At 38.5% G+C, this 22,488-nt stretch overlaps 1 protein-coding gene across 1 annotated transcript in view; it reads right to left on the reverse strand.

Annotated features, from left to right (window-relative positions):
- LOC109826635 (short-chain dehydrogenase TIC 32, chloroplastic-like) overlaps nucleotides 19,654-22,488 on the reverse strand; it is a 5,067-nt gene continuing 2,232 nt past the window's right edge. Inside the window, exon 9 of the mRNA XM_020393657.1 lies at nucleotides 19,654-19,828. Within this exon, the coding sequence (XP_020249246.1) occupies nucleotides 19,654-19,828 (175 nt within the window). The remainder of the gene's footprint in view (nucleotides 19,829-22,488) is intronic.

Below are 22,488 nucleotides of genomic sequence, written 5' to 3' on the forward strand. Positions count from 1 at the left end.
AAACAGTCAACGTACGACATTCGAAACCCTAGGGTCAACGCCGGTCAACGCGTAACCCTAGGTCAACGTGTATCAATGCGTTGCAATGAAAAAATCAACACTCCGAAAAGTATACGAGTATAAACTGCTTCTTACTCCGAAAAGTATATGAGTATAAACTGCTTCTTAAATACTCCAATAAGGTATATGAGTATAAACTGTTCCCTAATTTTTGTTGAGAAGTTTCTGGAGAGTATTTTTCTAAAAATATTCTTAAGGATAACTCAACAACACTACGCCGGACAACGCGTTGCAGATAAAGACTCGATGCCAACAATCGATGGTCAGCTAGAGATTAGAAAAAAAACAGGAATCGACTTCAAGTTTAAAATTCCGACAACGGTCAGACAATAAATGCAGCACCGGAACTCTTACAGACTTTCGACAAAGCACCGAAAAGCCTGGAGAATTGAAGGAATCAAGAACGGAAGTCATTCCAAGGTCCCATTACACCGACTGAAAGTGGGGGCAATCATATCCAAAGTATTCCAGACTCTTCTATAAAAAAACGAGACTGAAATACTTTGAAGGGGGTATCTGTAGGCATATAAAATTGCTTATAGGTCCCTTAGCACAGTTCGGCATAAACCGACGAACCAACGAGGCGACGAGATCGACGCAAGCAACGGAATAAATCCATTCGCGTTCGGAATCAAGCCAAATGTTAAAGAGTCAATGAGTGATCCAACCAAAGACAAACTCGGACGAATCACGATCGAATCAAGATCAATTTCGGACTCGAACTCAGAAGCGGATTTACTGCCAAATCAGGAATCCGACTTACTGCCAAATCAGATTTACTACTGCTAACTCAGGGATCCAGATTTACTGCTTAACAGGATCAGATTTACTGCCAATGCAGGGAATCAGATTTCATGCCTAATCAGGATCCAGATTTACTGGCCAAATCAGGAATCAGATTACTGCCTAATCAGGACAGATTTACGCCAATATCAAGGAATCAGGATTTACTGCCTAATCAGGATCAGATTTCATCTGCCAAAGGTGCAGGAATCAGATGTTACTGCCAAATCGGAATGCGGACTTACCTGCCAAATCAGGAGTCTAAATCACCGATATCACGAGATCGCTGGAAAAAACGGCAAAAAAACACCACAAGCACACATAGGTGGCGACATTTGTCGGCGTCGCGGCACTACATAGTGTGGCCGACATTTGTCCGTGGCGCGCCACCCATTAGTCCGACATTTGTCCGGTTGCGCGGCGTCGAGATCCGACCCCATTAGGTGGCCGACATTTGTCGCGCTGCGCGGGAGCAGCTAAAAGGGAGCCTATAATAGCCCCCCCGCCCTTGTTCTATTTGAGGAGGGGAATAAGGAGAGGCGAAGCCCGCGAACTCAGACTGCAGAACTTAACAAGATTCAAGCTTTGGAACTTCGAGGACTTGCTCATCCAGATCTGGTGCTCAGCGATCGTCAACGCCAAATAAGGCAGGAGTTCGAGAGGACCGGATCTCAGATCTACGCAGACGTACTCCGGATCTAAGCTTGGTCTTAGATCCCGAGACTTGGACGATTGTTTCCTTGGTGAATCAATCCTCCCCGGCTATTATTTCCTTCGTGGAATAATACCCGTCATACTGCTCAGATCTGACCGGATCTAGATCTCGCGGTGGTCCACGGATAAACCCTGGCGCAGGCAAAGAACCCACCAAAGCGAGCGACCGCAAAACAGGAGCTCGTGATTCGTTCGACAAACAAGAGAAAAAGTTGTAATCTTTCTTTTCTTTTATTTTGATTTTCATTGTAACCGGATCTTATAAAAAGACCGGATCTTTGTAACCGATAAACGATTACTTGAGTGCAATGGAATCAATAAAGAAAGACACGATTTTTCCCGCGAACACTCTCCTCTGGTAAGTCCAGTCCTACCAAGGCATGAAAGTTCCATCGAGTGTCTTATGAGACTTCAGCCCATGAGGCTTCTAATGATTCCACTCGACTTAGCCTCGAGGAAAAGTCTATACCTCTCAAACATGAGGCTCCAATAACTAGATGTCAGGCTAAAAATGGGTTGTTAAGCAACCTAGCTGAACTTTGGCTCCTACTAGTCAAATCTTGGCTTCTGATTACGAACCTCGTCCAGCTTCGGCTGAAGTGAGAGTTTCTATACGTGCACTTTCAAGACATGCACGACAACAACACTAGAATCAAGCTCGCCGTAGGGCTCGAGCTTTGGTCTCATTGGATGGTTTCCACTATCGACTAAAAGTCGATCAATCCAAGTTTAATAAGTCTGCTGAGGGTCAACTGGCCGAGGAATGTCAAAATGACGGAACTCATCCCTGCACCCAAGTAGGCTTGGAGAATGAACCTCATCCACAAAGTGAGGTTCAATCAGATCAGCAAGTGGTTCACTCCGAGGTTCATCAAGAGAGTAAGCCTCAAGTTAAAAATGGACCGAGAAGGCGAATGCGCCAAGATCATCCTACCAACGAACCTCGTTATAAACACGTGAATGATGAAGTTCATCTATCTACCTAAGTTCGACAACCTCTATCATTTAGAGGGTCTCACTCATGTAAAGCTAAGTCAATAGAGTCCGTTAGGAGTAGTTCAACTGTTGACCACCGTGATTATCTCACACGCAAACACAGCATGAGTCAGATGCAATCTCATTACTGCTGTGAGAAGTTTATCTTTGCAGTGCTTTCCTAATGCCCATGTGGAGAATCCACACACAAGTCTTCAGTCTTCAAACGATTGACTGAGCCATCAACGGTCTCATCATTTAGAAGGAGGCGCTTTCGTCCTAAGAAATAAGCACCCAAGGATCACACATTGAAGTGACGATTAATATGGTCAGCAAAGGCAAGAGCAAAGTCTCGACTAATTCTTCTAAATCTTCTGATCTTGAATACTCTCTAGGGTTAGGTGAAATGCTTATGTAGGGGTAGGGAGTGTATCAACACACTCGTACTCGTACTAGTGTGGTGATCCTGCTAGATTATCGACGATTGGCAGGCATTACAGATGAGGCTAATGAGGAGCCTGAAAACCCATCTATCACAACCTCTCAACCTTCTAATACCGATCAAAGTGAACAAGCAAGTGCTCACATGGCTGGAAGTGAGGAAGACATGGCAAGAAAGATGGAAGAGCAACAATCAACCATCCATTAGTAACAAGAATCTATTAGACACTTGGAAGCAATGGTAGAGAAACTTCTCAGGGAGAAAGAGAAGAAAAAGAAGAAGGTCCATCCCCAAGCCTTAGAAACAAGGACTACACGATCTTTACAATCTGAGGAAGAGAATAGCTGTCAAAATCAAGATGACAATGATGAAGAAGATGAGGAGGAAAGGATTCTGCATATTCATTCCGAATCATCTGAAGCTGAATCCAATTCTCGTATGAAAATATGAGACAAAAAATTGGATGATTTCCAGAAGCAACTTGATGCATTGAAGCTCTAAGGGAACTTCAAGGACCTGGGGTAGCTAGATCTTATCCAGTTGAATGGGATACCATCATATATACTGTAAAACCCCGTAAATTTGAATATTTTATGATAAATAATGATAAATATGTTATATGATAAAAATAATATATTTTGATATTTGGATATGATAAGAATTGATTTGAGATCAATTCAATGTATATTTGTGAAAATATGAGTGCAAATGCACAAAACATGCACAAAGGCTAAAAGAGTGAAAATCTGGGAATAATGACCAGTTATGAGTTTTTATATTTTTCACACCTATGCAGTTAGAATTTGGAAAAGTGTAAAAGACCAAAGTTGTAGGTCTCTTCAGCAGATTTCCAACAAGTCTTAGATCACCTCATTCTGAGGTCGGATGAGAAAGTTACAGCCAAAATACCGAAGGGATATTTTCCTAGTCAGACTAGGTTTCCTTGTTCGGGTCTAACTGATTTGTTTCGGGTTTACCTCTATAAATACCTGTATTTTTTTATGAAAATTTCTTTCTTTTATCATATCTAAGAACCCTAACAGCCACCAAACCCCCATAAACCCTATTTTGAATTCTTGGAGAAGATTGAGATCAGCAAGTGGTTCACTCCGAGGTTCATCAAGAGAGTAAGCCTCAAGTTAAAAATGGACCGAGAAGGCGAATGCGCCAAGATCATCCTACCAACGAACCTCGTTATAAACACGTGAATGATGAAGTTCATCTATCTACCTAAGTTCGACAACCTCTATCATTTAGAGGGTCTCACTCATGTAAAGCTAAGTCAATAGAGTCCGTTAGGAGTAGTTCAACTGTTGACCACCGTGATTATCTCACACGCAAACACAGCATGAGTCAGATGCAATCTCATTACTGCTGTGAGAAGTTTATCTTTGCAGTGCTTTCCTAATGCCCATGTGGAGAATCCACACACAAGTCTTCAGTCTTCAAACGATTGACTGAGCCATCAACGGTCTCATCATTTAGAAGGAGGCGCTTTCGTCCTAAGAAATAAGCACCCAAGGATCACACATTGAAGTGACGATTAATATGGTCAGCAAAGGCAAGAGCAAAGTCTCGACTAATTCTTCTAAATCTTCTGATCTTGAATACTCTCTAGGGTTAGGTGAAATGCTTATGTAGGGGTAGGGAGTGTATCAACACACTCGTACTCGTACTAGTGTGGTGATCCTGCTAGATTATCGACGATTGGCAGGCATTACAGATGAGGCTAATGAGGAGCCTGAAAACCCATCTATCACAACCTCTCAACCTTCTAATACCGATCAAAGTGAACAAGCAAGTGCTCACATGGCTGGAAGTGAGGAAGACATGGCAAGAAAGATGGAAGAGCAACAATCAACCATCCATTAGTAACAAGAATCTATTAGACACTTGGAAGCAATGGTAGAGAAACTTCTCAGGGAGAAAGAGAAGAAAAAGAAGAAGGTCCATCCCCAAGCCTTAGAAACAAGGACTACACGATCTTTACAATCTGAGGAAGAGAATAGCTGTCAAAATCAAGATGACAATGATGAAGAAGATGAGGAGGAAAGGATTCTGCATATTCATTCCGAATCATCTGAAGCTGAATCCAATTCTCGTATGAAAATATGAGACAAAAAATTGGATGATTTCCAGAAGCAACTTGATGCATTGAAGCTCTAAGGGAACTTCAAGGACCTGGGGTAGCTAGATCTTATCCAGTTGAATGGGATACCATCATATATACTGTAAAACCCAGTAAATTTGAATATTTTATGATAAATAATGATAAATATGTTATATGGTGAAAAATAATATATTTTGATGTTTGGATATGATAAGAATTGATTTGAGATCAATTCAATGTATATTTGTGAAAATATGAGTGCAAATGCACAAAACATGCACAAAGGCCAAAAGAGTGAAAATCTGGGAATAATGACCAGTTATGAGTTTTTATATTTTTCACACCTATGCAGTTAGAATTTGGAAAAGTGTAAAAGACCAAAGTTGTAGGTCTCTTCAGCAGATTTCCAACAAGTCTTAGATCACCTCATTCTGAGGTCGGATGAGAAAGTTACAGCCAAAATACCGAAGGGATATTTTCCTAGTCAGACTAGGTTTCCTTGTTCGGGTCTAACTGATTTGTTTCGGGTTTACCTCTATAAATACCTGTATTTTTTTATGAAAATTTCTTTCTTTTATCATATCTAAGAACCCTAACAGCCACCAAACCCCCATAAACCCTATTTTGAATTCTTGGAGAAGATTGGAGGCTTTCAAGTTTGGGGTTTTTGTTGATTTTTGGCTTTTGGAGTGGAGATCTCCTTCGACGTTGCTTCTAACAAGTTTTTCCTTCAACCCCAGGCAAGTATCATCTCTACTAATCCCCCTCCTAGTTTCCCAGTTTTTTAAATATTTTTGAAGAGTTTTTAATGAGTTTTATAGAGCCTAATCAATTAATTTGTGTATAAAAATTGGATCTTTTGTATATATGTATAAAGACTAGGTCTTTTCATGTTAAAGAGATTAAGCACGAATTTACAGAAGTATTTTAAGATCTGAAAATAATTTAAAACATTGTTTATCTGAATTTAGATGTCTTATTCTTCGTTTTAAAGTTTCGTGCATGATTGAAGGTTTACATATGATTTCTTGTGCAAATAATCATGCTTGTTATGTTCTGTTGAAAATCTGCTGCACATATATACTATTGAACTAGAAATTTGAAATAACAAATGAAATACAAATTGAACCAAACTAATGCCAATTGAAATATATTTGAATCTAGTTTTCAAAACAGGAAGCCATACCTAAAGATGGTTTTCCTAGAGAAAGATATGCTCAATTTACTGATGATATGTTCTGCAGAAAATCTGCTGCACAAATAAAATGTTTGACTGGAAATTAGAAATATCATATGAACTCCAAACTGAGCTAAATTAATGTAAAATGATAGATATGTGAGTCTAGTTTCCAAAACGAAAAACTATTCTTAAAAAGAGTTTGTTCAGAGAAAGATATGCTAAATTTACTAATGATATGTTCTGCAGAAAACTGCAGATGTGCTGATTTGAAATAAATTGATATATTACGTAAAGGTATCTTGAGTTTCGCTCTTGTTTGTTATTTTTGAGAGAGCGCAGAACGATTGAGTAAGAGTATTACAAAAGTATCGTTAATTCATGTATCCGGAAATAGGGAGATAAAACCTATTTGCCGCAGAACGATTGAGTAAGAGTATTACAAAAGTATCGTTATTTCATGTATCCGGGATAGGGAGATAAAACCTATTACCGCAGAACGATTGAGTAATAGTATTACAACAGTATCGTTATTATATGTATCCGGAATAGGAAAATAATAAACCCTATTGCCGCAGAGCGATTGAGTAACGAGCATTACAAAAGTATCGCTATAGTACAAGATGATGCACACATAAATATTTGATCAGTTGTAAGTTTTACTTCCCAGATAGATTGCCCGCGAGTAGGGTTTTTTTTTTCCTTTTAGAATTTGATACACCCGTTATGGATGACAGATATATTTGTTTTAGCTTAGTTGGTATCCTCTTATATTAGAGCAGATCACTCGGACGTAATTCGAGATGAGATGATTATTCTTTATATTGGAGATTGGAGTATTTATCATTGATTATTTGTTTTTCATTCATAGAGAGTTATATGAATGATTTGATATATGTATGTACTGACTCTATTTTCTTATATACTCCTACCCCTTCCCCTGGGGAGAGGTAGTGATGATCTCACTAGCGTTTTGATACTCGTTGTTTTCCCCCTCTTTCAGGCAGCGAGTCTGGCGCATGGAGAGTCGCAGGTTAATGGGACTTCTTAGTTGTCCATTTAGTTACTTATCATATTTTGTAGTTATTGTATAACTCCACATGTAGTTGATTATTTTCAGAATCTAGATTAGTATTTTGTTTCATAGAGTTGAGAGCTATTGTGAGACTTTGTTTATGTGACTCATTGTATTTGAGATTCAATTCAGACTCAGAGATATGTCTATTTTATTCCAGTTGGGCTCATTATTGATTTTTATTATGCTTCTTCTGTGTATATCCAGTGTTGTCCTATTTCTATTTTTACCTGTCTGTACCTTCACCTATTTATTGTTTTCACTAGAGAGATAGTGATTGTGATGGTGAAACTTGTCATAGCATGGTGGTTGGTGCTTGGCAGGTTTGACAATCCGGGTTTCATCTAGGACTGCAGCCTTGTGTGAACCCTGGGGCGTCACATATAAAAAAAAATTCAAGTCGCTCAATTTGGTGCAATTTGATGGCAATGATTCTCCAACCTAACACATTTACTATTTCATGGCACAGACTGAACACATAGTGGGTAATGATCCCATTATGACTAGATTGTTCATCAGTACCCTAAAAAGGGGTAGCTTTTGAATAGTTTCGCAGACTCGAGCCTAGGTCAATTAAAAGTTGGAGAGATTTTGAGAAGCTCTTCCTAGCTTGGTTCTTTGATGATGACACTGAGGTGTCCATGGCTACATTATTGGCCAAAAAGAAAAAGAAGACGAAGTTTGTTAGCGACTTTGTTAAAATATTCAGAAATCGATCGTTGCATTCACGCGATCAAGTCTCTGAAGCTATACTTATGGAGATGTGCTGCAACAACCTTTCTATCAACATATTGTCTAAGATGGGCATAGTGAAAGCTCGTTCATGGAAAGATTTGGTGTGGCAGGGAGAGCAGGTCGAGAACATGCTTAAGACGGTAGAGGCTGAAGAACCTCAGGAGTCTCATCCTAAAAAGGGAGGGAATAAAGGTAACTTTAACCCTTAAAAGTAATCAAACGGGAAATACACCTTGGTAGTAGATACCAACCCTTCTCCTAAGTCCTCTACAAATAAAAAGACAATTCTTCTGATAATTGCTTTCAGAAGAAAACTATTTTAAAGATGAAAATGTCATCCTGATCCTCAAGTCTTTGATAAAGACGAATAAGATCAAGCTCCCCGATTTGAGGTGACCTAAAGAAGTATCGATGGTAGATGATCCTAACTACTACATGTACCACAAGCATCACCCAACTAAGGCATGTTATATCTTAAAAGATAAAATCTAAGCTTTGTGGGATGCAGGTGTCATGACCCTTTAGGCGGATCAGAAGAAGGTGTCAAAAAACATGGTCTCATTGCAGTTCAGAGACTTAGTAGAAGTTCAAGTTTAGGATGGTGTGAAGCCAATTCCTCAAGCAGAGACCAAAATTATGAACCTCGATCCTCATCAGCGATGGGAGAAGGGTATGGTTCCTTATACCACTCCCAAAGGTGGAGTCATGTGGGTTCATCCTGATCTAGTAGCAGATGGGCAATGGACTTCAGTAGACTCGAAGAAGTCCAAATCCAGGCAAAAATCCTATAACGCTATGTCAGTCATTCCTAATGAGGAAGTTGAAACTACATCCCTCAGTAGTTCTAAAGACGAGTAGCCAGCATTCTCCATACAACCTACATAGACATCAGGAACCCATGGAGGAAAGGAGTATTTAAAGAAGTACCCTGAAGCAGCAATATACCCACCAAGACCGGAGAAGGATATGACAGATAAAGCCCCAGCATCCATCTATGATCCCAAGGGGAAGGAACTCTGTTACAATAAGGCACTCAAGAAGGATGTTCTGGAGAGTTCGAAAGGTCGTTTTCAGTTTGATATGTTTGCTTAATTAGCTAACATCCCAGCAAGAATTACCTTGTCTGAGCTCTTACGCTTATCGCAATCAACAAAAGAAGCCCTCCATGAATCATTGGCGGATAATGAGACTTTCTTGGCTCACTTTCCACCGAACCCGATAGAGGTCTGCCCCTAATGTCATCAGATCTTTCAAGGGTGGATGCCATGCATCACTTTTTCTCCATAGGATATGCATGTGAGAAATCCGAAGCATGGTAGACCCTTATATTTTACAGGGTATATCGGTTCTATTCAGGTAGATCAAATTTAGGTCGACCTTGGTTCTGCTTTGAGCATCATTCCTTTTAGGCTCATTCGCCATCTTAGGGTTCCACTATATCGATTGTCAACAACGAGAACCATCATTTATGGCTTTAATGCTTCCAACACTAGTCCCCTAGGCAAAATCAAACTCAAAGCCAAATGGGTGACTTGAGGATAGACGTCACCTGCTATGTCATTGATGCAAAGACGTCTTGCAATTTGTTACTGGGTCAGACATAGATCCATAATAATTTTATTGTTCCATCCACTCTATATCAATGTATGAAATATGTAGATAAGAGTGGTGAAGTCAAAATAGTGGTCGTAGAAAAGCAACCATTCATGGGGGAGAATTATTTTATAGATTCTATCCACTACCTTGAGGGTAAGCCAATTGATGTACCACTAGTTGAAGACCTTGATAGCGGTAATGAGGTCGATATTGAGTCTGAGTGCAAACAAGATCTTGTTTTTCAATGACATTGAACCTGTCGTAATTTGTCTTGAAAGCCTGGATATTAATAATGCTAATGACAGTGAAGTTATCTTCAATAATAATAATGTTTTAGCTTACTTACCATGTGTTAAATGTAACTCTTGTATGCTAGGTGGTAGTACTGATGTGATAGCAGATCCCCTTCCATGACTGTATGTTGAATCAACTTTACACATGCCGATCTAATCGTCTTTCATGACAAGTCGATGGCAGGTCGATTCTTCACAAGCAGTCTTCATAATACCAGCCAAGAATAATGGTCAAAAAGACATCATCTTTGAGCAAACTGGTGGTCCAAGTGCAAACCCTTTGGGAAGAAGCTGAAAAAGAAGTAAGACCCCCTCTGTTGGCCTTTTTGTTTTGATGATGTTCTCACAAATAATTTACAACTAATATTATTTGTCTAGTATTTGTGTTTTTGTATTTATTCTAGGCAAACAATGAGTTAGAGGTTGGTTGGATTGCGCTCTCACGATGATATCAAAAGGAGATTGGCGAAATAGTGGATTGAAGCCTTGTAATTCAAGTTGAAGATCCAAGTTCAAACTTCATCTGTAAGTGTACCAAGTCGAGCTTATTGAAGATCTATAGCTTGGGTAATCTAGTTTAGGAGTGTATATTATGTATGTTTAATACTTCAAGCTCAATATCATATACACACATATTTTATTAGTTTCTATGTATATATATATCATGTTTGTTTTCATGTGGATAAGTTATTTTAGTTTAGTTTAGTTATATAGACATGAAACAAATATACATATACATATTCATATGTTTCATTTTCTATTGTATTTGGAAAAATATTATGTTTATGGATTGAAGAGTTGTTTACACTATTTTTATATCTTGTATAAGTCTCTAAATCCATTCTAAAGTGAATCAAAACTTTGTTTAAGTTTTTTGGAAAAATCAAGTTTTTAATATGCTCATACTTATGTGATTTTGCAAAATGATGAGATTTCATAAATGGGAAGTGCTTACAATCATTTTCAAAGTGTTTTTGTAACATGTTCATTTTCATGCTTACAAACATTTCTCAAAGTTTTAAATTTTTCTGAATTTATTTGCTATTTTTAAAGGCACTTTAAAAATTAGTTTTACTATTTAAAACAGGTTGATATTGTGTTATCAGTCGACTAATGAAAACGCCTGGAATAGCCAAAAGTTTTTGTTTCTTATTTGGTTGACTGACCAGTCGACTGATGACCTTATCAGTCGACTAATGAGCTAGAAATTACCTACAACGGTCAGCTCATCAGTCGACTGATCAATCCCGTCAGTCGACTTATGTTATAACGGCTAATTTTTTCAACCTCGTCCTGTTTTGGGTTTTTGGTCTTTTTGCCTTGTTTTCTTTTGACTTTGGGGTTCCTATAAATACCCTCACATATCCTCAGTTCTATTCACTCAAGAGAATATTTTAAGAAAGTTTAATAAGGGTTTAAAAGTTTGTTTAAGTTTGTTTAAGAAGCTTTTAAGCACTTTTCAAGTTTCGTTTTGTGAAGAAATTTTCACAAGAGTAAGAGGAGATTATCTTTGGTGTTTGGGCATTCAACTCATCTCTCTCTCACTCTTGATCTATAGAGAAGTTTTCCTTAAACTTAATTCTAGATATTTATTATTTTGATCTTAATTTCCATAAGCTAGATTTCTATATTGCGTTTAATTATTTTTATTTTTCTCATTGTTTACACACACAACCTATTAAGCTTCTAGTATTTTCGTATATAGTATATTTAGGGTTGTGGGAAGTTGTAACGATTAAGAGTGAGCTTAATTGAGTTTTCATCTATTGTAGAGAACAAACATTGTATTGAGAGCTATTATTGTGAGGTTCACTTTGCATTACACTAGTACACCAAGAGGAGTGTGTAGTGAGAGACGGAGTCATCCCAAGAGGAGTGGGGTAGGTGGTAATACCTAGAGATAGGTTGTAATTCCTAATACTTGAGGGAGACACGGGCTAGAGACCAACACTTGAGGTGGTAGTTAGTATATTTACATTGTGAGTGATTGTAAAGTTTTCGATGAGCTAGAAAATCGTGTGTGATATGTAAATGTTATTCGGGTGAGCGTAGAAGACCCGGTTGTGTAGTGGATTCTCCCCAGGAGTGGGGAGTGGAGGCATAGGATAGAAGGTCTAAACTCCGTGATTATATTGTATGTTTGAGTTTGCCTTGGCGTATTATTTTTGCTTATTCCTTTTCTCCATTGCATATTTATTTGCCCTTTAGTTTAATATCCTTGCACATATAAGTTGTTTTATATCATACTTGCTAGCATATTTATTAACAAGTTTTTAATTAGCATTAAATCGGATTAGATTAGCATAAACCCTATTCACCCTCTCTCTAGGGGTCTTTCAATTGGTATCAGAGCACTTCCTAGTGGCATTAGGGTTTTTCACCCTCAATTCTTGTACTTTGTGCCAATAGCACGATATCTTATGAGGAAAATAGGATACGACTTCACCCACAAAGAAGGTTTAAATTTCGGCAAAGGACGAAAGACACTTATTAAGTCTACCTATGTTCCGTAAGGAAAACCTGATGATTATTATCACAAAACCCATAGGGGGTTGGGATACGTATCCCCACCGCTAATATGGTGTTTCGAGGTAGCGGAGGAGTCAGAAGGACACCTTACTAATTCTTCATCTAAATCGACCTGTTGGGATTCGAATGTCAGTACTTGCGTCGTAGTCAGAGAACTCATGATCAACATGACTTCAGCTCAGCCAATTGAGACTCAAGAGGAAAATCAATTACCCTTGTTTGAAGATCCGTTGAGTAGGAAACTCGGTATACAGTGGGAAAATCATTTTGAACAACGTGAACCTCCTATTGACGATAAAATGATTCAAGTGAACATGAGAGATGAGTCTAATTCGAAACTCATATTCATAAGTGATAGTCTATCACCAGAAGAAAGAGAGGACCTCGTCACTCTTGTTCATGAATATATCGACGTCTTCACTTAGAATTATGAAAACATGCTACGTCTTGACCTTCAGGTGGCCATGCATCACCTTAACATCAAACCAGACGCCATGTCTGTTAAGCAACAACAATGATGATTTCGACCCCCAGATCATGGAGACAATTGAAATTGAAGTTAAAAAGCTCATTGAATCGGGATTTATCTATGAGGAACAACATCCTGACTACGTAGCCAATATCGTCCCTATTCTAAAAAAGAACAGGAAAATTCGAGTATGTATTGACTTTCGAGATTTAAATTCTGCTTATCCAAAGGATGATTTTCCTTTATACATCATTGATGTCATCATTGGCAATACGTGTGGGTTTAAAGAATGTCCTTTATGGATGGATTCTCAGGGTACAACCAAATTAAGATGTATCGTGATTATGAGAAGCACATTTCTTTCAGACACCTTCAGGGATATACTGTTACACGGTAATACCCTTCGGGTTGAAGAATGCACGCGTTACATATCAGCACGCCATGACCACTATTTTCTGAGAAAATTTAAGGAAGACTGTGGAATGTTATGTCGATGACTTAGTGGTCAAAAGTAATGACAAGAAAGATCACTTACATGACTTGAAAATAATATTTGATCTCATGTGGACGCACGAACTAAAGATGAACCCAACCAAATTATTCCTAGGAATGGCTAGCGGTAAATTACTTGGGTTCGTAGTCACAGCTAATGGAATTCGCCTTGACCCCGATAAAGTCAATGCTATTCAAGAGCTTCCGCTCCAAAGAACCTTAAGGAACTTCGTAGTCTATACAAGGGCGCTTGGCGTACATTCGTAGGTTTATCTCCAATCTATTAGGAAAGTGTCAATCATTCTCGAGACTCGTGAAGAAAGGGGTATCTTTCGTATGGGATGAGGCTTGTCAGAAAGCATTTGAAGATATCAAGTTATATCTCTCCGGTCCACCTATGTTGGTTGCACTAAAGTCAGGTAGACCATTCCTGATATACATTCGAGCTACTGAGCATGACTTAGCAGGACTCTTAGCACAAGATGATGATAACGGCCTTGAGCAGGCCATATACTATCTCAGTAGGACTTTATCAGGAGTTGAACCTCACTATCCTCCTATTAAAAAGGAATGCTTAGCTCTGGTCTTCACAGTCCAAAAGATGCGATATTACTTGGTTGGACAAACTATACATGTCATTTCTCAAATCAATCATATACGGTTGTTCTTGACACAACCTGGTGCATTGAACTGGCAACTTGCAAGGTGGGCGTTGTTGCTATCTCAGTATGATATTCACTTCAAACCTTAAAAGGCAATGAAAGGTCAAGCTATTTGCGATCTTATGGCCAATCACCCATTGAACTGGAAGGTCAAATTGTACCAGGATATACCTGATGAGACGTATAAAGCCAATATCGTATCAAAAGAGCAGGTATGATAATTATACTTCGATGGCGCAGCAAGAGCAAGCCATGCTGGTCCAGTTATTACTGGAGTGAGAGTAGTCTTCATCTCCCCATAAAATAATGTGCTACCTCGAGTTGTTTCCTTATCAGAGCCATGTTCCAATAATGTAGCCGAATACAATGCTTTGTTAATCGACCTAGACATAGGAAAACAGTTAGGGGTGAAATATCTAGAGGCGTATGGTGATTCACAACTCATCGTCAACCAAGTAAAAGGGGAATATGAAGTTAGGAATGAGGACCTTATTCCCTATCATACCGCAGCTATTGCATTTGCCAGCACCTTTGAAGGCTTCTATATTGACTACATACCCCGTCTTAAGAATACCTATGCCGACGTATTGGCATCTCTTGCAGCTACATTAGCCCTACCTGAAAGAGCCACCTAGCAAATCACGGTGACAGGAAGGCAATTATTCCGGCCAAAGTATGCATTACAAATTAATGCGGTTGAGGAAGAGCCTACCACACTAGAACCCATAGACTGGAGGTTTCTGATCATTGATTATGTCTATATGGCTTATTGCCCAACAACATCAAAGAAAAACAATATGTTCGTAGGCGAGCACCCATATTCTACAACAATTCCTAGTCCCAAACTTTATATCGAAGGGTGTATGACGAACTACTGCTTCACTGCTTGTCAAGCAAAGATGCAGAAGAAGCTCTTAAGGAGGCACATGATGGCATCTGTAGAGCTCATCAGCCTTGTCCTAAGTTATGGGACCGACTTCGTAGATTAGGTTATTATTGGCCAAATATGGTTAGAGACGTTGTTGCTTATGCTAAACGATGTTATGCCTGCCAGATACATGCTAATTACATGCATCAACCTTCTGAACATCTTCATCCATCAGCAACTTCATAGTCATTTGAGACGTGGGGTATGGACATTGTTGGCCCGATATCCCCATCCTCTTCAAAGGGACATCGCTTCATTTTAGCGATAACTGATTACTTCTCTAAATAGACCGAAGCAATCCCATTAAAAGAAGTCAAGACAAGTGACGTGGTCAAATTCATAAAACACTACATTATATACAGGTATGGTGTCCCGCGTCGGATCATCCATGACAATGGGCCCCAGTTTGTTAGCCAAGCCTTCACTCAATTCTGCGATAAATTTAGAATTAGGAATTTAGCCTTAATAGCTTACAACTCTGCTACTAATGGGCAAGCAGAAGCTTTCAACAAGATCATTGTCAAAATTCTTGCTAAGGTGATCTCGACAAACAAAAGAGATTAGAATATGAAGTTGAGTCAAAGCTTGTGGATTAATCACACAATAGTTCGTACAATGACAGGTACAATCCCATACTCCCTGGTATATGGATGTGAAGCCGTATTATCACTAGAGATCCAAATTCCTTCTCTTCGAATAGCACTTGTAACTGGCATGACGACGGAAGAAAATTACCATCCACGTCTCGAAGAGTTAGAGCTACTAGATGAAAAACGACTACTGGCTCAACAATATATTGAATTTTATCAGGCTCGGATTTTCAGAACATTTGACGAGAAAGTCAGATACCACACATTCAAGGAAGGCGACTTGGTTATTGTTGCCTGACGCCCAATGATTCTGAACTCCAAAAAGAAAGGGAAGTTCGAGCCAAAATAGGAAGGACCATTTGTAGTAGAAACTGTCTACTCAAATGGAGCGTATCGTCTCACCAATCAAGACGATGATAAAATCATGATGCCTATCAATGGCAAATTTCTGAAGAAATATTACCTATAGGTTCTTGGTCCATGGTATCGAAGTAAAGGAAGAAGCTAATTGAGGTAATAATTGTTAGACCCTAGAGGGGGGGATTAGGATCTTATGCTAATCTAATCTGATTTTGTGCTAATTAAAACTAATTAACAAATATATTCTTGCAAGATAGATATACAAGAGTTATAAGCAAGAATAAGCTTAAAACTAATTAACAAATATATTCTTGCAAGATAGATATACAAGAGTTATAAGCAAGAATAAGCAATATGAATAAATTCTTGCAAGATAGATATACAAGAGTTATAAGCAAGAATAAGCAATATGAATAAAGAGATATATCATATTTGTATAAAGAGATATACAAGAGTAATAAGCAAGAATAAGCAATATTGAGAGAGTTTGTGCATCCCTTTTGAGAGAGAAATTGTGAGAGATTCAAGAGATTGTTTGAGGGTTTTATTTATGAGATATTGTGTGATTGTAAACCATATTTGTATTTTCTTTCCCTCTAATAGTAGATCTCCCCCCTCCTTGCCCCTTGGACGTAGGCAACTTGCTAAACCACGTAAAATAGTTTGTCTTGCTGTAATTTGTAATAGCTTGTTAGGTTCTCTCGACAAGTCAGTCCTAGAACTGATGAGAGGGAGAGTATATATCACACTTTGTTGAGATATATTACTTTCAATTCTTGTTTCCTTTGTGAAACAGAGATTTAGTTGTGATCTTACTCTCTTGTTGTGCACCAGAAGTGCTGCCGAAATTTTCGTTGCTCACAACACTTGGTATAAGGTTAGTAGTTGATAATTTGTACATATTACGCTGTCATGTCTAAACAAAAATTTAATTGGTGCTTTATAGGTATGATACATTCAATTGTTTAAACAGTTTGAATGAAACATTTTGGTTTTTTTAATATATTTTTTTTGACTTAATTGCAAATGGAATGTTGATGAAAGTATATACAAGAAAGATGAAAGAGAGTAAGTATAGTTGTGAAATGACTAAATATCATATTGGCATTTTTTATATCCACTTTACTATTTGATTTTTTTTTTTTTTACTTCGGTGTTTTTTTCTTGGGAAAATTGCTTGGGGGAACCTAATTAAATTGAGCCATGCATCCCCACCCCAAGCCCAAAGACCATAACCAAAAAGCCCTAAACTTGAGAGATATGTGCAACCAACCCCCAAACCCACTGCCCAAGAAAATCCCTTCCCAATTTACCCTTCTTCTTCCCAATTTAAAAGCTGCTCAAGCCAATATTAACGCTCCTCCGCCTCCACCGCCTCCATCGCCGCCATTTCTCAACCTCTCTCTCCCCGATCCTCTCCCCTCCTCCGCCTCCATCGCCGCCATTTCTCAACCTCTCTCTCCCCGATCCTCTCCCCCTCCGACCCCTCTGCCGTCCTCACCTCCAAGCAAAAATCCCTCGCTGCCCTCGCCCTCCTCATACAAATCCCCCGCGATCCCTCCCCCTCCTCAATCAAATGTCGCCATGGATGAAGATGAAGAGCTATGCGAGAAACCATGGCGCCGACACCGTCGTCCACCACGCCGGCCAGGCCGTCGCTGGCGGCGCCAACATTTTCCAAGATCGCGTGGTATTTGCCCTAATTTGCACTTTAATGCCCCAAAATTCAAATTGCTGGCGATCGAATCTGTAAATTCTCAATTCCCCTTTCTATATTTATTACCCCCAGCTCATGCTTTTGCATTTCTAAACTAAATTTCCCCTCAAGAATCAGGAATGCAATGAAGAGTTATTGTCTTAATTGCCATTTGTTGTTCACAAAATTATGCCTTCGCTGTAGGTTTCCTTCGTGTTTAAGGTAACTTATCCTCCACATTTAACAAGCTTATTTATTGTACTACACTCAAGGGCGATTCCATCTTTACTTGATTTGAGTTCTCTATTGAGTTAATTTCTATCTAATTTAAGTCTTTTACTCAAGTTTTGCAAGTTTCTGTTTAATTTGAGTCCATAATTATCTCTGTTTCATACTTCACTTGCATCATAATTCATAAACACAAAGGCTCCTTTTTTACTTAATTTTCCTCAAAAAGATTTCATTTACTTAACTGCGATGACTTGTAGAGGGCATGAGAGAGTTCAGCTGCTGAGGAGATGGCTGGTTGCTTTGAAAGGAATTGAGAAGGCTTCTGATGAGAAGAGTCCAGAGCAGGCTCAGTCTTCTGATGAGCCCAACTCCCCTAATTCTACTAATTCATCGGAATTATATGGTGTTGATGATAGCAGGACAGAGGATTTGTACTGCAGATTACTATGTTGTTAGATTAATTTGTCGGTTCTTTGAAGAAAATTAGGTTGTAGGTTTGGAGAGTTATACTCTATTTGATGGGTTGAAATCATTTGGGGGATGATTTTGATATAATAACAGCTCAATTCTGTGTGACTTTTGGTGCCCATATGTGATATTTTAGTATGATGTGTGACTTATGCTGCATTTAGTCACATTTTGGTATTTTGTGTGACTTTTGTGGTTGTTACGTGACATTTTAGTATTCTGTGTGACTCTTGGGGCCCATATGTGACATTTCAGTATTCTATGTGACTTTTGGGGCTGTTATGTGATATTTTTACATTCTCTGTGTTATATTCTTGTTACCAGTTACATATCCTGCTATTAAGTGTTATGTTATATTTCTACAGGTATGATTATGGCATACATGCGTATTTTTTCATCAAGACGATCCTCGAGGGAAGGGAGATAATGAACGTTGAAGCCTTGCACATGGAGTCGCATATGCTACGAGTAGGACTTGCTGCTCAACTCATATGTGAAGGGCGTGAATGGAAAAAAACTACGATTGAAATTAGACAGTGATGATCCAGAATATTTTTTGTACTTTGGGGGTAGTGATATATCTATGATTGAGTGGAAGTATTAGACTCTACATGTAACTGTAATATTTGTTTAAACGCTATGATGTAAAGGATAACTAGTTTACTAGTTGTGTGTGACATTTGTTGGATTGTTGTGTGAGCTATATGTGAAGATATGTGACCATTAGTATGATGTGTAACGTTTGGGGCTTTTATGTGACGTTTTAGTATGGTGTGTGACTTTTGCTTCTTGTATGTGATATTTTGGTATTCTGTGTGACTTTTGAGGCTGTTATGTGATGTTTAGTATGATGTGTGACTTTTGCTCCGATTATGTTGCATTTTGGTGTTCTGTGTGACTTTTGAGGCTGCTATATGATGTTTTAGTATGCTGTGTGACTTTTGCTCCTTGTATGTAACATTTTGGTGTTCTGTGTGACTTTTGAGGCTGTTATGTGATGTTTTAGTATGTTGTGTGACTTTTGCTCCTTGTATGTGACATTTTGGTGTTCTGTGTGACTTTTGAGGCTGTTATGTGATGTTTTAGTATGTTGTGTGACGTTTGCTCCTTGTATGTGAAATCCAACAAATGTCACACACAACTAGTAAACTAGTTATCCTTTACATCATAGCGTTTAAACAAATATTACAGTTACATGTAGAGTCTAATACTTCCACTCAATCATAGATATATCACTACCCCCAAAGTACAAAAAATATTCTGGATCATCACTGTCTAATTTCAATCGTAGTTTTTTTCCATTCACGCCCTTCACATATGAGTTGAGCAGCAAGTCCTACTCGTAGCATATGCGACTCCATGTGCAAGGCTTCAACGTTCATTATCTCCCTTCCCTCGAGGATCGTCTTGATGAAAAAATACGCATGTATGCCATAATCATACCTGTAGAAATATAACATAACACTTAATAGCAGGATATGTAACTGGTAACAAGAATATAACACAGAGAATGTAAAAATATCACATAACAGCCCCAAAAGTCACATAGAATACTGAAATGTCACATATGGGCCCCAAGAGTCACACAGAATACTAAAATGTCACGTAACAACCACAAAAGTCACACAAAATACCAAAATGTGACTAAATGCAGCATAAGTCACACATCATACTAAAATATCACATATGGGCACCAAAAGTCACACAGAATTGAGCTGTTATTATATCAAAATCATCCCCCAAATGATTTCAACCCATCAAATAGAGTATAACTCTCCAAACCTACAACCTAATTTTCTTCAAAGAACCGACAAATTAATCTAACAACATAGTAATCTGCAGTACAAATCCTCTGTCCTGCTATCATCAACACCATATAATTCCGATGAATTAGTAGAATTAGGGGAGTTGGGCTCATCAGAAGACTGAGCCTGCTCTGGACTCTTCTCATCAGAAGCCTTCTCAATTCCTTTCAAAGCAACCAGTCATCTCCTCAGCAGCTGAACTCTCTCATGCCCTCTACAAGTCATCGCAGTTAAGTAAATGAAATCTTTTTGAGGAAAATTAAGTAAAAAAGGAGCCTTTGTGTTTATGAATTATGATGCAAGTGAAGTATGAAACAGAGATAATTATGGACTCAAATTAAACAGAAACTTGCAAAACTTGAGTAAAAGACTTAAATTAGATAGAAATTAACTCAATAGAGAACTCAAATCAAGTAAAGATGGAATCGCCCTTGAGTGTAGTACAATAAATAAGCTTGTTAAATGTGGAGGATAAGTTACCTTAAACACGAAGGAAACCTGCAGCGAAGGCATAATTTTGTGAACAACAAATGGCAATTAAGACAATAACTCTTCATTGCATTCCTGATTCTTGAGGGGAAATTTAGTTTAGAAATGCAAAAGCATGAGCTGGGGGTAATAAATATAGAAAGGGGAATTGAGAATTTACAGATTCGATCGCCAGCAATTTGAATTTTGGGGCATTAAAGTGCAAATTAGGGCAAAAATACCATGCGATCTTGGAAAATGTTGGCGCCGCCGGCGACGGCCTGGCCGGCGTGGTGGACGACGGTGTCGGCGCCATGGTTTCATCCATGCTCGACGTTTGATTGAGGAGGGGGAGGGATCGCGGGGGATTTGTATGAGGAGGGCGAGGGCAGCGAGGGATTTTTGCTTGGAGGTGAGGACGGCAGAGGGGTCGGAGGGGGAGAGGATCGGGGAGAGAGAGGTTGAGAAATGGCGGCGATGGAGGCGGTGGAGGCGGAGGAGCGTTAATATTGGCTTGAGCAGCTTTTAAATTGGGAAGAAGAAGGGTAAATTGGGAAGGGATTTTCTTGGGCAGTGGGTTTGGGGGTTGGTTGCACATATCTCTCAAGTTTAGGGCTTTTTGGTTATGGTCTTTGGGCTTGGGGTGGGGATGCATGGCCCAATTTAATTAGGTTCCCCCAAGCAATTTTCCCTTTTTTCTTTGGTGGTCAAATAAGTCTAAAAGTTGACTGTTGACGACAAAAGGGACCCGTGGATTGCTATGGATTGCTAACGTGAAGGTTATTAAAATATAATTATTTAGTATATAGTATTAGTTGAAGCACATGAGAAACACATGCTCTTCTCTCTCTTACATTCAAAAATAGGGAAGAAATTAGGTTATGGTCAAAGCTTAACTAAAGTTCCCACTTTTTAATTTCACCACTATCATCTCCATTTCTTAAATTGTCAGCATATGCCCGTTTCAAGTTCAAGCTTAATTTCAAAGAGAGAGAGATTGAATTAAAGAAATGGTGGTGAGAAAAAGAAGAAGACCGTGGGCATGTTGAACCTACATGTTTCAGTTAACCTCAATTACTAAAATACTTACCATTTAGTATACTTCAAGTCAGCGACTCGCGTTTTTTTAGCCAGTTGGCCAACATTTGGTTTTATTTGACCATAAGAACAAGAAAAAAATTCCAAATATGAAATTAGAGTTAAAAAAACGAAAGTGATAAAGTGGATAAAAAAAATACTAATTTCTTAATTTAACCATTATGAAAATAAGTGAATTAAAATATCAAAAATGTATATGATGGATAATTATAAAAAAATTATATATGATAAACTATGTTTGGAAATGACTGGACTAGAGTTGCCTAGTTTTTTTAGGCTGACAAGAATAATAAAACTGATTTTGTAGGTTAGAACAAAACCCAATCATGATCCAGTTTCAAATAGTTTCTCATAAAATCTATGTGCAATTATAATATAATGCCTTGTACATCAACCAACCTCCCATTTGACAATACTAATACACTATATAATCATTGCTATATAATTGTGATATATTATATAATGGCCACTTAAGACACCTTTACAATTTTCTATACGCATAATCCCACCACGTACGGGTCTTTAATGATGATTCTGATCATCCTTCCTTTCTAAAATCTCTGTAAAGCCTGCAAACTTCTTCTCTCTCGCTAAAGAACACGAAACAAAACTATAAAAAGAGAGCAGCAACATGAAACACACACTCTCTCCGGTATCGTGATTCGCGTCACCCTCTAGCTTGTCCTACTCCCTAGAACCTTCCCTTCAGTCATAGCCTCTGACAACCACCAT

Source organism: Asparagus officinalis, chromosome 10 (genome assembly GCF_001876935.1).
Source record: "Asparagus officinalis chromosome 10, Aspof.V1, whole genome shotgun sequence".
Taxonomy (NCBI): domain Eukaryota; kingdom Viridiplantae; phylum Streptophyta; class Magnoliopsida; order Asparagales; family Asparagaceae; genus Asparagus; species Asparagus officinalis.